General features: G+C 34.6%; 2 protein-coding genes across 4 annotated transcripts; one reads left to right on the top strand and one right to left on the bottom strand.

Moving 5' to 3' along the window:
- Positions 1–200: 200 nt before the first annotated feature.
- Positions 201–11,047, bottom strand: LOC149422191 (cyclic GMP-AMP synthase-like receptor). Of its 3 annotated transcripts, none has more exons than XM_089633145.1 (3): positions 10,882–11,047; positions 5,244–5,349; positions 201–5,102 (listed from the first exon to the last, which is right to left on the bottom strand). In XM_089633145.1, exon 3 carries the CDS (start codon positions 5,039–5,041, stop codon positions 3,998–4,000), a length of 1,044 nt encoding a protein of 347 aa, XP_089489271.1. In that variant the 5' UTR covers positions 5,042–5,102; positions 5,244–5,349; positions 10,882–11,047; the 3' UTR covers positions 201–3,997. The 3 variants fall into 3 exon arrangements, with proteins under 3 accessions (XP_089489271.1, XP_089489269.1, XP_089489270.1); XM_089633143.1 differs by having other exon boundaries at positions 4,965–5,102; positions 5,244–7,227; positions 9,721–11,047; XM_089633144.1 differs by having other exon boundaries at positions 4,965–5,102; positions 5,244–7,227.
- A 3,987-nt stretch (positions 11,048–15,034) lies between these two features.
- Positions 15,035–16,769, top strand: ATPsynD (ATP synthase, subunit D). Its single transcript, XM_089633649.1, has 3 exons — positions 15,035–15,238; positions 15,322–15,540; positions 16,160–16,769. Exons 1-3 carry the CDS (start codon positions 15,120–15,122, stop codon positions 16,338–16,340), a joined length of 519 nt encoding a protein of 172 aa, XP_089489775.1. The 5' UTR covers positions 15,035–15,119; the 3' UTR covers positions 16,341–16,769.
- The last annotated feature ends 737 nt before the right edge of the window (positions 16,770–17,506 follow it).

Raw genomic sequence — 17,506 nt, 5'->3', positions numbered from 1 at the left:
AACTTTGGGAGGTGATTCTACATGATGGTAGACGTAAAAGAGATTTTTTTTCCCATACGAACAATTCAACTTTTTTCAAATTAAGCTTAAAAAATTAAGCTTTATGTTCTGTGAGAAGCAATAAATAAATACATAAAATATTTTTATAGGTGAAAAATAATAAAACAAATCCTTTTAATTTCTTTTTTTAAATGATTCAATGTAATTATAAAATACATTTTTAGATTTGTCACAAGTAACCAGGCCCCCTAGCACAAACATATTGATAAAGATTTTATAGGTTTTCGTTCCCGAGCATGACTGATCGCCAATGGAAAAATAGCAGTTTACATCGACTAACTACGTGAACTGCTGTTTCATTAAGTTTTACATATGCTTAATTTAATCGGTAGACTAAATACATATAATTTAGTCAGTCGACTAAATACCTTTAATGTAGTCAGTTGACTAAATACGTATAATTTAGTAAGTCGACTAAATACGTTTAATTTAGTCAGTTGACTAAATAAGTTTAATTTAGTCAGTCAACTATATACGTTTAATTTAGTCAGTTGACTAAATATGTTTAATTTAGTAAGTCGACTAAATACATTTAATTTAGTCGGTTGACTAAATACGTTTAATTTAGTCAGTCGACTTAATACCTTTAATTTAGTCAGTTGACTAAATATGTTTAATTTAGTAAGTCGACTAAATACATTTAATTTAGTCGGTTGACTAAATACGTTTAATTTAGTCAGTCGACTTAATACCTTTAATTTAGTCAGTTGACTAAATAAGTTTAATTTAGTCAGTCGATTAAATACCTTTAATGTAGTCAGTTGACTAAATATGTTTAATTTATAAGTCGACTAAATACGTTTAATTTAGTCAGTCGACTTAATACCTCTAATTTAGTCAGTTGACTAAATACATTTAATTTAGTCAGTCAACTATGTACGTTATTAGTCAGTTGACTAAATATGTTTAATTTAGTAAGTCGACTAAATACGTTTAATTTAGTCAGTTGACTAAATTTGTTTAATTTAGTCAGGTGACTAAATACGTTTATTTTAGTCAGTGGACTTAATACCTTTAATTTAGTCAGTTGACTAAATACATTTAATTTAGTCAGTCAACTATATACGTTTAATTTAGTCAGTTGACTAAATAAGCTTAATTTAATAGGTTGATTAAATATGCTTAATTTAGTCAGTTGACTAATAATTATGCTTAATTCAGTCGGCGTGAACTACTGATTTTTTATTGGCGATCTGCAGTTGTGAATGGAATGAACACAAATACCAATATTATCAATAAAATCTTTATCCTTGTGTTTAGGATAGGGAACCGGACGTGCCATGCAACGCCCCTGCGCTATATTACATAATATATACAAGGTGTACAAGCACGTACCTGAAATATTTTCACCAGCGATTTCCGAGTTTAATTGGAGTAAAAAATGTAGATGTCATTTAGCTGTCTGATGATACATTGTTAAAATTAAAACAAAATAAATAAAATGTCACAAATCACTAATCACACTACCACACAACGCCGCAATGGACATGTGATATGCGTCTAACGTGGTCTCGTCTGTACAGTGCTGCTAGAACGAGACGGAGTGCATATCACGTGATGCACTAGGTTGTACCCAGTGGTGATTTGTTATGAAAAAAAAAAAAATTTAACCCCCGGTCCTCTGGCTGGCTATTTCCGCTTTGCAATAAAATCAAAATAAATTAAATATTTCTGAGTGTATTGTAAAAGCCTTAATAGGCGTAAAATAAATAAAAGAAATTAGCAGTCACAGGTGACATTTATATAATATAGGTATATAAAAACCCCCTCATATTAGAATGCAACATTGTGTCAAAATTTCAAAGCCATCGGTGAAGAACTTTTGGAAATATAATATTTTGAACAAACGAACATTTACATTACATAAATTAACACATAATTTTTTTTAAATTAAAATTTTCTATGCAAACACAAAAGTTTTTAAAACCTTACATTTTTTCATCTAAACACTGAACTAAATTGACTGATAATGAAAATATAAGACAAATGTATCATAAACATTATTGCCATCTCACTTGTTTGTCATTTCATGTAAAAATAATTAGCAAAAAAGTTTCATAATTTTTCTCAAAATGCGGTGGTATTCTTCTGTGGTTAACTTCTAGATTTGAATATACAGCATGATGTTTTCTCTTTCTAACATCGTTTAGATCATATTTTCCTCCATGACAGTGAGGGAGACACAACTATTTCTATGAGACCATATGAGCTGTTCCCAAGAGGAAACAAATTGGCCTGGGAGGCTATTAAAAATTTAAAAAAAAATTATACTTCGATAGCTAAATGACTTCTACATGTTTTACTCCAAATATACTCAGGAATCGCTGGTTAAAAACTTTTGGGTGCGTGCTGGTGCACGTTATGTACATGCTATGGTATTAGTGTCTTAGGTAATAAAATCGTTGATCCTGATAATCATTTAAACAAAAGGCAGCAGATAACAATGTAAATTTTTACATATCATTTAGATATATTTATGACGACAAATATTATTTGTTTTTATAAACATTATCGCCAAAGAAAGAATTTATAAATTCTATAAAGATAACAAATTATCTTATGATAAGATAAATTATATTATTAAATTTAAAACATTTGTTAAAATTATTAAAAAACAATATATATGTAATGCTTATGTAAAAAGTAAACATTACGTAAGCAGATGCTAAATATAAATTTTAAAAAAAACTATGAACTAAAAGACAAATATATAAAATAATGATTAATATCCTTGAATATATTAACAAAGTATCAATGAAGAGAAAAACCGTTAGAAGTTTGTTCTACTGTGCCCAAGCGAGATCAAATATTCCTTTGAACAAAAATATATATTTTCAAATATATTTGGGAGGCGGGTGTGGGTACCGCTGCCCCAGGAACCTTTTATTGGATATCCAACACCTCGGCGGATGTGTGGCGGGCACTGGTTGAGGGAGACCTGGTTAAAAAGACCCTCCACACAGCATCCCCAAAGATGACATAGGCCCTGAGGGAAATTATTTTCTTCAGGGCCTCCTGTGTGGAGCTAAGGTCAAAAGTCTGGTCATTTAAGGGTGTAAATTAGCTACATCAGTTATATTTTATATCAGATCTCACTTCTAGGGGTTACCTCTTCAGAGGTCAGAATCAACAAAATATATAGTAAAATATTTATAATATACATTCAAAATATTACTATATAGTAACAATAATTGTAAGAAAATGTAAATCTTAAATGAATAATGTAAGATCCCACAGTAACATCATAAATATACTATTACAGATATATCATCTAAAAATGTATACAATAAAGATAATTTATTTTTGAATAGTGTCATTGAAATGATGCGTTACGGTGTCCATCATCAGAACATTACACGTCTACCCTGATAACGGAAACTGTAACATTGTCCAAAACGTTGGCTAAAGAATAACCTATGGCCGTAAAAATCTCAAATTATAACCAACATGATGTGTTGGTTGAATTTTCAAGAGTTATAATAATGTATATTTAAAAAGCTTCATATAACACAAGATGGATATGGCAATGCAAGACAGTTGTTTTGACCTAGAGACATGCTGTGAATTTAAGAAATGATTTAACCTTATCAAATTTGTTAATCGGTAGAAAGACGCGAAAAGAAGTGTTTTAAACACTATTCATTTACTTATATTTGATATCATCAGGTACTTTAATCTATTCAAATTTGACTGAAAGATCTCCACTAGTTGCTAGTAATAGGATCATGGGCACAGATAATAGAAACAAGCGTGCCGATTGTCGCCGAGCTACGACCAAACTATCAAAGCTGCACAGACTATCCAAGCGGCGGAGCTAATGAAAGTTATGCGTTTCGTGTATAGGTAGTATGTTGTATGGGTGATGTCAAAAATTTTGTTTTTATGCGGTTTTATACTAATATTGGTTCATGTTCTTCTTTGTTTCTATTATCTATGATCACAAGGCGTCGCCAGTCACAGACGCAATGGGTACATTGTCTAGGGGCTTTGGATCCTGGCTGTGGTGTTTCTTCTGATGTCTCTTCAGCTCATACATGGTCTTGGTGGTGTAGTCGCAGCGATGGCAGGCGAAAGGCTTCTCGCCTGTGTGTATGCGGCGGTGCTCGCGCACATGCGTGGCCTGCGTGCTGGCGTATGTGCACAGGTCGCACTTGTAGGGCTTGTCGCCAGAGTGCGTGCGCCGGTGTGAGGTGAGGTGCGACGCCTGCGAACAAGAATACGCACACTCGCCGCATCGATAGGGACGCTCGCCCGTGTGCACGCGCAAGTGTGTCTTCAGGTGGCGCCGCCATCGACTCGTGTAATCGCACAGGTGACAAGCGAAAGGCTTGTCCGTTGAGTGCGAACGCTTGTGCTCCGCCAGTGAGCTGAGATATGCGCCAGAGTAGTCACACTGGTTGCACGCATACGGTTTCTCGCCGGAGTGCATGCGTGCATGTGACTTGAGCTGACTCGATATGCGACACGTGAAGTCGCAGCCGTCCCAGCCGCAGGCATACGGTTTGGCCCCAGAGTGGACGAGCTTGTGCACCTTGAGGTGGTAGAGGCGACGGAAGGGATGCTGGCACACGTCGCACACGTGGGGCTTGAGGCCCGTGTGCATGAGGCGGTGGTCCTGTAGATGCCCGAGCTGCGTGCTAGTGTAGTTGCAATCATCGCAGGAGAAGGGCCGCTCCCCCGAGTGGGTCCGCTTGTGCGTACGCAGGTTGTTGAGGTGGGTGGTGGCATACTCGCAAACGTCGCAAGAATGGATCTTTCTTTGAAAGCGACCATTTTTACTTTTTTTTTGTGTACTACTTTTGTCAATAGTTTTTTTAAGGTTAGAGCTTTCAATTTCCAAAAGCGTAAGGGGAGCATCGTCCTCCGAAGCACCATCGCTCAACGGCTCACCTTTGATCAGGTAATTGGGGTCTTCTATTTCCTCTTTGATTAAAGTGGAATTTTTAAGTGAATCTGAAGTGGGTATGTCCGCCTGTTCCATTTTGTTTTCTCCATTCACTCACTTTTAAGAACATTCAGTTTGTAGCGGGATTTTTTATTATCTGAAATAAAAACACAAATTTCTGTTAAGGGGGTTGTTTAACAAATTATTATTATTGGACTCCAACATATTTGAGGCTAGTAAGCAGTTAAATTAAATCACCAATAAATATATTTTACAAGAGGAGAAGAGAAATGAATACCTTAGAAGTATGAAGAAGAGGTTGCGCTCTTATCTCTGTCAGTCATTTCTCCTTTTGCACACTCCCATCAGCATCCCTAGCCCCAATGCTGCGGCGGCACCTAGAACTAACAGACTATTTGTATAACTTGGGTCAAGCGCCAGGGCTTGCTCAAGACCTGGAGAAGTCTGGGCTGGAGCACTAGCTGGTGCTGAAGACTGGCCCCCACCATTGCTGGAAGACAGGAGATTTATACAGCTCGGCTGAATCGCTTGAGTCTGCTCTTGGCCAGGAGAAGCCTTGGCTAGAATAGTCTTGGCTGGAGAAGCTGGAGTGGTCTTGGCTGGAGTAGCTGGAGTGGTCTTGACTGGAGTAGCTGGAGTGGTCTTGGCTGGAGTAGGCTTGTCTGAAGGGCTAGCTGATGTTGAAGACTGGCTTCCGCCCTCGCTGGAAGATCTTCTCGAATCAATGGAAAGCCTCGACATATCCGATGAAATATTTTCCACATCCATTCCAAGTATCTTGACAATTATTTGCGGATTACTCGGGTAATTCTTCTTAATACTTTTGAAGATATTATCTATTTTAATCACGCAGTCATTGAGCTGATTTTGTGTAGGTTTTTCCAGAAGATTCAACCTGTTGTCCCAAAAGTAAGGGATTTTCTCATTTATCACATAAGTTCGTATTTCTCGAAGCATATGCATGAATAAGAAACTTTGTGGATTTTTCCAGAAATCAGGACTCTGTTGCTTATCCACTTCCCAAATAAATATCATGTTTATGAAATAACTTTTCAAGAACGGAATACGGTGAACGTCTCTCAGCTGCTTCATGAATCTGATAGTGCTTTTCATTTGGTTGTTGCTGTGCAATATCTCGGATTCTTGTAGAGATAAAACTACGCGCCAACATTTGTGACGAGTGTCGTCTTCGTTGTAAATGGGTTTAGCAATCACAAACCACTCTTGCGCCTTGAACTTCTTGGCATGTTTCTGTTTCACAACGGGGGGCCAAGTAGGAAACTCAAAGATGAAGTTCGGAACAAGATCCAAGTCAAACTTGATGCTTGTATTGGTAATACCTTGTATATGCAAAGTAAAGGCCGGATTGGCTTTGGTATATTTCAGATTATATTGGCTTGTTCCACAAGTGAGAATATTCTGTAATTGGTTCAATACTTTTTGAATTAAACTTTCCATCCATTCACGTAATTTGTTCTGCATTATAAAATTTTTACTGTCCAACCATTTTTCAATGCATTTATATTTGTCCCAGTTTTGTTTGTTCTTGAGAGCTTCCAGTCCGGCTGTTTTTAGTTGAACATAAGCGGGATAGGTGCTGTTGAGAATTTGTACATTCAGTTCGCTGGGCAGCTTCATGCATAGCAACATGTCGAATTCATCAGGTGCTTTTATTTTGATGTTGTTGGAATAGCTTCCTGCATATTTAGTTCCTTTGTATAAAGTCAGGAATGGTTCGGCCTCCATCAGTTTCTTTCTGAATTCGTCAAATACTTCCCGAAACGCTTCCAGATGATCTGCCACCGCGCTTTTCTTAATCGTTAGCTCTCTACTGATATCCTGAAGTATCGGATCAAATAGCTTGTAAGTATTCTTGTCAAAGGGTTCCATTTTTGCACAAAAACTTTAACAGTTTCAAACACCGGTACAAGAACACAATCCGTATTGTAGAAAATAAGGGATCCCCTTCTTTACAGTGATTTCCAACTATGTAGCAATTACTTGCAGACCTCTGTCTCACTCGGATAACAGCTACAAACTACAGACTGGTCAGATGGTCAAACCGGTATCTGGCATCCCCCTCCCACAGTCCCACACCTCAGTAAGCACTGGTAAGCACTCTGCAAGTAAGTGTGTGAGTGTGAGTCACTCTACAATCTCTTAACCCCCCGGCTGCTCCATTCTTCAATGCCACACACACATATTGAGTTTCGCAAATGGTATTGGCTTATCTCGAAATATTTAAATACTTTATCACTTTCCTGTGGCAAATATGTTTATAAATGAAAATTAGTTAAAATTGGTAAATCAAGAAGATTTTAAAAGTGCAACATTTGTTTAGTTCAGAGTAAATTACAGATGATAATGCATAATATATAACACATCTAATCACATTTCCGAATAAAATGTTAAATTTGTATTATTACTGACTATTATTAATTAAATTGCTGTTCAATATTGATGAGAAGACATAATAATTATGGGTCATCGGTAGTATCCCAATTTAAGTTTACTGTAAGTATCTAAAATATATTTAAGGACATTGGCAATTAGAGCAAATTTAAAACCTGTCTTTCCTTATGTATGTATATAGCTATGTTCTCTGTAAAACGGTTATGCGCCCAGTGGAGTAGCTATAGCATTTACATGGGGTGGTTAGACCTGGGGGGGGGGGGGGTTTGAACCCCCTACTTCCGCCCTTGTATGCACCAATTTATTATGGAAAAGATGAGTTATTTAGCGATTTGCTATAATTAGATTACCTGTTATTGGTTGTTTGATAATATCTTTAGAAGATAGCTTAAAAATATCTTGGCCTAACAGGAATAATTTTAAAATTTACATTTAATTAAGAAATTATTTTTATTATAAAAATTAAAACATAGTTTTAACAGCAATGGCGTGCATTGCTGTTTGATGGGTAAAATGTGGCTTTTATTTAATATTATATTGGACTAATTTTTTTCTCTATTAATGTCCCAATGTGGGAACAGTAAATTTGCGAAATTAAAAAAGTCTTAAACTACGTAAGCTCAAATGCATTGTATACTTGGAGGAATAATATGTATTGTGTTTAATGATATATCGGGTGGTATGAGTAATCAAGATATATTCCCTTTTTGATTATAACAATAATCAATTAAAATTAATTTGAACACGCTGATTCTAAAATAACTGAACGAAATCAATTCAAATTTATTCTTATTTTCGGATGATATTAAAATTAATTTGAAACGTATTCAAACTAATAATCGATTTCTTAAAGGACCATTGAAATTCACTGAATGATAATAATTCACTTAGAAAATTTTATTCATTTAAAAAAAAAGTCAAACAGATAATAACAAATCAAAATTTTGTCCGTTACGATAGTGCGATTAGTTAACACGAAGAGTTTTTCAACAAGCCATTGCTCGTCTCGTAAGTTAAATATAGAAAAAAAGTTGATTGTTAGTATTTAAAGGGTTAAATAAATCACATTAGTATGCATAATGCAAAAGCATTCAGATAGCAAAACACAGAGACTTTGTTTACACTTCCGTTAATAATTGTTGCCGATAGAAAAACATATAGATATCAAACAACACATATTTAGGGTTGTGTGTATCTGTATACGCTTTCGGCAGCGATATCTTTGCAAAGCGTTACTGAGAAATACCTTTTTGTCTTGCTTAACATCTTATAATAATATATATGGTAGATTAAATATTATTATTTGGTAAGATAATACAATTTACAAAAACATCATTTAGCAAAAAACAAGAATGTTATGACGAATATAGAATCAGATGGTGCGTAGTGAAAATTTTGAGACCCACCAAGAGCTTAACTTATTGTTAAATAGAAAAAATGTACAAGTGTACCTTTACGGTCATTGAAATTGAATACTTAAAAAGTAAAGTTTTACGAGGTGATCTTTTTATTAATTTTCTTTTCTGAAATCAAGAGAAAATTAAACTAAAATTTGAAGAAACGGTAATTATTTACCTAACTGCCCCACTTTTAGGCACAGATTATGGAAATTCACTACTTTGTTTCAACAGTTAATACAAGAAACAACTATCTACATGCACAAAATAGGTTATTAGATTCTTATTTTGGGTTAATTAAGTAATTTACGTACATTTAGTTTCAAAGTGTCACTCCATACTAAATTAAGTCCAAAATGGCAGCAAAGGGATGGTTTTATAAGGTTAATTTTGAACTTTGAATAAAAATGGAATTATAAAACATTTTTTACCGTCTCTCCTGACATAAATAGTTGTATTTTTTATTAATTACGTTAAAACGAAGTGTAATTTCCATAATCTGTGCCTATCAAAAGTGCGGCGGTTATGGAAATATTTACACAAGAAACAACTATTTAGGTTGGGGGAGATGGAAAAACACGCTTAAAATAGTTAATAAAGTTCTTAGTTTGGGTTATTTAAATAATTTGTGCTTACTTGGATTTAACCGGAACTGTTAAAACTTGGGATATCTGATTGAAAACTTTATTGAAAAAACATGCATCTTTTACCATCTCCCTCCCATATACATAGTTGTTACTTGTTAAATAATTTGTGCATATAATGGAACGTATACATTTGCGAAATGAAACGCGAGCCGAGGCACGAATTACGGGAAAGGAACAAAGCAACTGCAAGCGGTGTTTTGCACCATTTGGCGTTGCTTCGTTCCTTTCCGATAAGTTGAGGTTCAGCTTGCGTGTGTATACATAGCATTAAGAAGTAAGTGAAGTTTGGATTTTTTACCAAATATTTATATAAGAGCAGAGGCTCCACCCATCACCAATGGTTCCTGAATCTTACGACAAATATTACGTTTCAATGGCAAAGTTGTACACAATGTAGAGTATCAAGTTTTTTTTTTTTTACATCAACCAGGCACAGGAGGCCCTGAGGAAAATAAATTCCTACATGGCTTATGTCATCTTTTGGGATGCTGTGTGGAGGGTCGTTTTTAAGGAAAGAAAGGGCAAAGTTCTGGGAAGGTAAAAGGTATGAGGGTCAGTGTGTCCAGGAGTGACCGGACATCAGAAGGTGTGGGTTCAATTCCCGTTGGCGGCATTTATTTTTACTCGGGAGATATTTTCAATTTGTATTAGCATTTCAGGCGACTAATTATTGCTTATAATTATTTGTAGATATTTCAGTTTCCAGAAATGGAAAAAAATGCATTTAAATAGTTATTTGTAAATGTTTTTGACTGCTGTTTAAGTCAATTCGTGACAAATAGTTTGGATGCAGGTGAATTCTCTAGTTGATATTTTGTATATTCTTGTCAATTGATATCTGTATCTGTTTTTTCTCCTAAATAAAAAATAAAAAAAATAAAACCCATTTTTACTTGGTGGCCGGCCATTGTTGTTGATGTCAAACTTTTTTTTTTTCTTCTCTTATTTAAACCTAAATATGAACCTATACTCATAAAATAGGTTCCTAGGTTGTCAGTTTGGGTTTAATTAAATCATAAATAAAAAAACCATAAATTAAAAATTATTATATCCAAACATGGAATGAAGAAAAGATGCCAAATTTTCCGTTTTTTTTTAAGAAATAGCTACTGAAATGCATTATTTTCCATTTTCGGAAACTGAAATACTTACTTCTCATTGTTATCTAACTGATACATAGTGGTTTTTCTATTAAAAATGCGTATTAACCGTGTACATTTATTTTCTGTATATTTGCCCAAAATAAAAATACTGTAATAGAATAATATCACATTTCATTGTTTTTAAATAGCAGAGATTTTTTTTATATAATGTATTGCATTCATTTAAATTATAACAATAGGTACGCTTTGGTAAAACCGGTTAGGGACCATTTTCATAAATTAAAAAAAGAATGGCATGAAAACGATGGCAGTGCTCCTTGTGTATAATTTAACATAATATAATACATTGAACATACCTGTGATAAAAACTAGAACATCGGTAGGAAAAAATGTTTCTGTAGATCTCCGGGTTTATAGATTTGGGCACCGGGAATAAATTTTAAGTGAAACTACTATCTTCATACAAATATGCCAATTAAAATATAAATAAAACGAAATAATAAAAATACACTGACAAGTAGTTTGGTGATAAATAATAATAATGAAGAGCAAACGTCACATACTTGGTGTTGCCAGGTATGGCCGACCATAAATCAACTATCTATGGCCGACATCATAAGCCGACATGGGCCGACACATAAAAGTGGTTTATTTATGCACATAAATAAACCACCCACGGCTGACATTAGTTTTGAAAATTCGCGTCGATGGGTGGTGGATTCGTTGAGGATTTTTTTTCTTGCTTTTTTTATGTGAAACCGCACAATATTAATAACCGTCTGGAGCCAGTAAAGGCCGTTTTACACGACACCTCTTTTAATGCAGTTTGTCTGATCGGGATGAAAAAAGAGACGTTTTCTAATTTGGTAGTTGGCACTTGGTACAGTGTAGTGATGGGAATGATCGAAATATTTATATAATCGATTTTTTTTAACCGAAACATCAAAATAATCGAATGATCCATTCGAATGAATCGCTCGGAGTGCGGAAGCAATAGCTACGGACAGGGGCAAAAATTTTTTCGTCGGGGGGGGGGGGGGTTGGATTCGAAAATAGAAACTCGAATATCAAGACTATTCCTATCGTAAAAAAAATTGTTTGCATATTCCGGTTGTAATTTATTTTCATTAGTATGGCAATATTTTTGGTAAGCAGGTACTAGCGAAATTTCAATCACTAATTTTCATTCCTGGCAATGATTCCCTTGTTGTCTGCTAGCAACATTAGTATTATTCCTGTTAGCCACGAATTTCAAATATGTATGCATATGCAATTAACATTTTTATAAATAATTAATAAGATTCGAATATCTACATACGTACAATTAAAATAAATTATTATACAAGTTTTTTAAGTACAAAGAAAAATATTTTTATGAACATTATTATTGTGCTGTAATTTTCATTTGCTGTACTTTGATATCTGTTTTATATAATATTGTAAGCTCCTGCTGAATAGCTACTTAGTGTAGTCAGTAGGTACAAATTCCCATTAATAATATTTATAATGTACCTCTTAATAATAAGATAATAATTATATGCCGTTTTATTTATTTATTTATTTTCACATAAATTATTTATTTTCACGTTTTGTTAAAAATAACCTCTAAATCTCATGTACGTTGTAGGCGCCTACTAGAACCCAAAACAAACCATTCATTCATTTGTAATTTGTATGCAATTCACAAATTATTATTAAGTAAATAAAGTTATTTTACTACAGAAAGCGTTTCATTTTAATTACTAACTAAGAGACACCGATGTTAATTTCATTCATGTTAATTTCAAATAAATTAAATATATTTGTTCGTAGCATAAGAAAGTAGCAGATATATTATGTTTATATAAACGAACACATGTCACTTGATGAGTTTAATATATACTGAATATTGTATACTGCCCGAAGAAGCTACGGTTGTAGTGAAACCCGATCAGCATTAAATATAAAAATGGTGTTTGCTAAGTTATTGGTTTATTTTATTTTAAATATACACTACCCGAATGTCCCGAATAGATGATATATAACCTAAAAATAACATAGGTAGGTATTAAACCTTCAATTGTGAAAAACTATCACCATGAAAATCTTTTACACATAAACTATACCTACTGGAAACGTAAATCGTCACCTAAAAGTATAAATTCATAATTTACAATTCATACACGAGGTTGATTATAACATCAACATGCTTCAGTAGGCAGCCAACAATGTACTTCGTTTGTCAAGCAATCTGAGATATTTTGACATCTCGAAATATAACCTCTCGAATGTGAGAATCGATTTGCGTTTTCGAACGAATTCTGACAGTTTGAAAACGATTATCTCGGACTGAACATTCGAATGATTTCTGACATTTCAGAGCGATTGTCTAGATTCCACTTTCGATGACATTTGAAAACGATTATTTCGGACCGTGCATTCGAATTAATTCTGACCAATCACAACGCTTGGCTGGCATCGATTATTTCTGACCAATCACAGCGACGACTTTCGATGACGTTTCAAAACGATTGTCTCGGAGTTGCATTCGAATTAATTATGACCAATCACAATGCTTGGCTGGCATCGATTATTTCTGACCAATCACAGCGACGACTTTCGATGACGTTTCAAAACGATTGTCTCGGAGTTGCATTCGAATTAATTCTGACAATGAATCGAGATATTTCGAATGGTAAAAAAGATCGAGTAAACCATCGATGATTCATCGATCCCGCCCATCGCTAGTACAGTGACGTGTGTTCAGTGTGTTGGTATTACCCATGTATTACCAGTTAGTTGATAGTTGATTTAAGGGTATTACAGATTTTCGTTCAGTTTAAGATGGCGGACATTGTTTGACATCTGCAATCTGCCTTCTCTAATTGTTTTACGAAATTATATTACGTAAAAATGATGCATGTTTATTCAGTTTTATATTTAAATTATTACTAAAAAGACTACAATTTCTATTTATTACTGATGTGAATTACTGTTAGGTATTGTGAATATCGCGTGTATGTTTGATGATTGACATTTTTTTCTGGCATCTCAATGTTTTACGTAACTATATTACCTGAAAATGTTTCACTTTATGTTTAAAACATTAATAAAATATTTAATTATTAACTAAAATATGTATTTATTACTAATTGTGAATTTGTATTACTGCTATCTAACATGTATTGTACATTTCGCGTCTACGTTTGATGATTTGACATTTTGTTTTGAGAAAATAATACAAGAGAATTCTACATACGTACAGTTATCTCAGAACATAAATAGAATATCTATGTGTGTTAACTTCATATTGTAACTTACTTTTTGATTAATTAATAGAAACAGGGTGAGTGGTTTGTTTATGGAGACTGGTTTGTGAGAGCTGTTGCTTTGGCATCTGCGCTGTTGTTTGGTAGTTCCAGCTCATATATTTTACGAATATCGTACCGATCAAGATACGATGATATTAGTTTTACAATATTAAAAAAGAATTTCGATAAGTAATCTTATATATTGCGGTTCGAACAAGTTTTTCAGTTGGCAGACCTTACTTTTTGTTTTAAAAGTAGCGATGAGCACAATCGATGAATCGTCGATGATTTACTCGACCTTTTTGACCATCGAAATATCATGGTCAATAATCGATTCTGTCAAAAATCATCACACAGTCCGAGAAATTCGTTTTGAAACCATTCGAAACAACAGCTGTCACGTCATTGGTCAGATTTAAGCGAGATCAAAGCAGTAACATCATTGGTCAGATTTCATCGATATAAAAATCAGTCATTTCATTAGTTAGAATTCACTCGAAAACGTAAATCGATTTCCAAATCGTAGAAACGTCAAACATATCTCGGATTGCTTGACAAACGACATATTATTACGTACTACCTCGTATGATTTAATGTCCACTGGGAACTGGGATAACGCAATTATTCTTTGCTAATTTTCAAATGTTTCATTAGGATCATATTAAGATATTATCTACCAACCAAAGAAGCTACGAGTATGTGAACATATTTTAGATTGATATTTACGACACCTGTGCATTTAGTGTGAGTAAAAAATGGCATTCTGACTCATAAGTTGGGAAGGTTATTAATAAACATAAATTGATCATTTTTTATAGTGCCGTTTTAACGACTGAAAGGCCCCACTTAAAAAATCTCAAGGTTGAATGTATTTCAAGGTTATGTATGTATTTTTGTGAAAGATTCAATATTATCAAACCTCCATATGAAACGCATTCAAATTCGTAGTCATTCACATCATTAAAATAATATCACGATCATTACGTTGCTATCTGCAAGTAAACAATAAACATCATTGCCGGTAGAAAAGCAATGTTTTTTAAAATTAAATCGATTAATCATTCGATTCTTTTGATGTTTCGATTAAATTATTTCAATCATGTTAATGTTTCGATCCTGCCCATCATTAGTCAAAAAGATAAAGTTAAAACTACTAAAGTAGGTACCAATAAATTTTTTATTTTCAATACATTTTACTGTGCTGTCCTCCCTATTATAGTCATAGATTTCTTCTCTAGACGTCTATCAAAGTCTATTGGGAATTTGGGGGCTGGTTCCGCTTTTCGGGAACTAAATTTAATAAAATGGCTAAAAGGATCGCTCAAAGTACAGTAAATTGGTCCGCGCTCTCTGAGCGCGTGCCGCCTCATATTAAGAACAAATTCCTCTCCTTCAAGGCGAGATCCGATGGATATTTACGGAGGTAAACCCTTTTGAGCAATTTGACACGCCGATTATATAATATTTAAAAAATAAATTTTTATGTTCTTATGATCGTGCTTTTAGGGTTATGGCGAATCCTGCCGAGCTCCCAAAAATCGACTGGGCTACTTACAAGAAGCAAGTCCCCGTGGCTGGTATGGTGGATACTTTCCAGAAGCAGTATGAGACTCTCCAAATTCCTTTCCCCCAGGACAACTTCACGAAGTTGGTAGATGCTCAGGAAGCTTCCACCAAGGCCCAGATTTCCGAATTCATCGTCAAGTCTAACGCCAAGATAGCCGAGTAAGTCATCCCCATCATTTTGATTATATCATGACAATAATGTGCGAGGTTGATCGAGAAGCAACTTTTCGAATCGTATTTAGTCCATGATAGATTATTTGGACAATAATATTTAATAAATACCTGATTTTTCTTTATTTGTAGTAGAAAACAATTCAATTATTGTGGATTTACAGTAAAATTCCAGTTTTTTTCCAAGTGTCATCAAAATATGTTTTGAAGAGTTCCTCCTCAGTCATCCAAAGTTAAGTTGAAATGAAGCAGCAAAGAATTCTTATTTATAAATACCTAAAATACAATGTCCCGGACTCTACAAGGCTGCCGTAATAAAATATGTTCCATACAGAAACAGTTTTCCAGATGGGGGAGGGAGATACTGTACTAAAGTATTGTCCTGGTGATGGACCACCATTCAGAATCGAAATATTGCTTAAAACGGCTTTAGTCGTGTTTGGTGATCAGATCTGAACAGCTAGGTGCTTCCCACCTTCCTCTTCCCCGGCCTATCCCCACTCCCTTTTGCAACTGGGGATGCCATAGTCCCCACTGGCTTTGATGATTGCTCAAATTCTACCATATTTTAAAAATGTTTTAATTATTCACTGTAAAATGATTACAGCCTCCAGAAGCAGATTGCCGTAATCGACGCTCTCATTCCCTACGGCGAGATGACCATGGAAGACTTCCGCGATTCCCATCCAGAGTTTGCCCTTGACCCTCTCAAGAACCCCACTTTCTGGCCCCATTATGAGGATGGCCAGCCTGGCCAGCATTACAAGGACCCTGCCGCCAAGCACTAGACCACCTCCATCAAGTCTCCAGCACAGCCAATATCTTGTTGCCATTACAAGATTCTGTTCAGCTAATCAAAATAACTTCGCAGCTGAACCGAATTTCATGAATGTATATTTCAGCCGAATTGTTTCATGAATCTTTTATCTCAGCCGAGCAGAATTTTATGAATCTTATATCTAAGCCAAAGAGTTACATGAATCTTACATCTTATTGAGCAGAGTTTCATGATGTTTCTCCATTCTTTGACAATTCCAAATACTCTTTCCAACCCAACTTACATCTTGCGTGTCACCAAGTAATGGAATTGTGTTTCGTGCTTTCATAAACATTGATTTGTTGTTTTTAAACATGTTTGCTCGTGCTGTGGCGTGAGCTTGTGCTGGTATGAATTACAATGTAGATATTAAACATTAATAAAATCTGTTATTTGATTATTTTTATCATTTTATTATGGTTTTGTAATAATGATTTAGACTCACTATTATGAAGATTAAGCTGAAAGAAAGAAAATAAATTGTCAACTCTAAAACTGAAAATGAAGTCAGTAATGACGTTTTGTAGTGATTCATTTGAACTAAGAGGGTTTCTTCTGAAGATTAAATAAAAACTTGAGTGATTTTGAAAAAAAAAAACACGGAATTTAAAATAAAAGATCAAAGTAAAGTAGTCCCAGAGGGAGGTTGTATATGTCATCTACGATCATCAGCTTCCTTCTCACACGTTTTACATGAAAACAAAAAGACAGAAGATACTAGAACGATGATGTCACATGCAAACTCTCGCTGGGACTAGTATAACAGATATTTTGCAAAGAATCATTCTCCATAGAGATTCTCTTTTGCCTTATAAATTTTTTAATCGATAAAGGATCTTTGTTTCTTTTTAAGCTTCATAATAGGTGTAATCAGGTTGTTTTGTGAGCAGATCTTATAGCCGGGTACTTCCAAACCTTCCTCTTTCACATTTCTCTCCCCTCCCCAATTTGTTCATCCTCAAATTGGGGATGCCGAAGTCCCACTGGCTCTGGGCAGTTGGGTCTCTTGTCAGATGATGGCAAGTGCCTAAACCAGGTTTCCGATACCTGTTTTAGGTTTACTACTCCAGCATTTTTCAACCAGTTGTACTGGGATTGGGCATCTTTCCCATTCGGGTTTGAAAAGTGCAAATCAAT

Source organism: Hesperophylax consimilis, chromosome 7 (assembly GCF_061612785.1).
Source record: "Hesperophylax consimilis isolate HC1 chromosome 7, BYU_Hcon_1.0, whole genome shotgun sequence".
Taxonomy (NCBI): domain Eukaryota; kingdom Metazoa; phylum Arthropoda; class Insecta; order Trichoptera; family Limnephilidae; genus Hesperophylax; species Hesperophylax consimilis.
The sequence above is the reverse complement of the archived record's forward strand: the minus strand, read 5'-3'. Positions and strand labels throughout refer to the sequence as shown.

Coding starts and splice junctions, on each gene's coding strand:
- LOC149422191 (XM_089633143.1), bottom strand. CDS start 6,856: ATGGAACCCTTTGACAAGAATACTTACAAGCTATTTGATCCGATACTT.
- ATPsynD (XM_089633649.1), top strand. CDS start 15,120: ATGGCTAAAAGGATCGCTCAAAGTACAGTAAATTGGTCCGCGCTCTCT. Junction 15,239..15,321: donor TCCGATGGATATTTACGGAG/GTAAACCCTTTT, acceptor TCGTGCTTTTAG/GGTTATGGCGAATCCTGCCG. Junction 15,541..16,159: donor TCTAACGCCAAGATAGCCGA/GTAAGTCATCCC, acceptor AAATGATTACAG/CCTCCAGAAGCAGATTGCCG.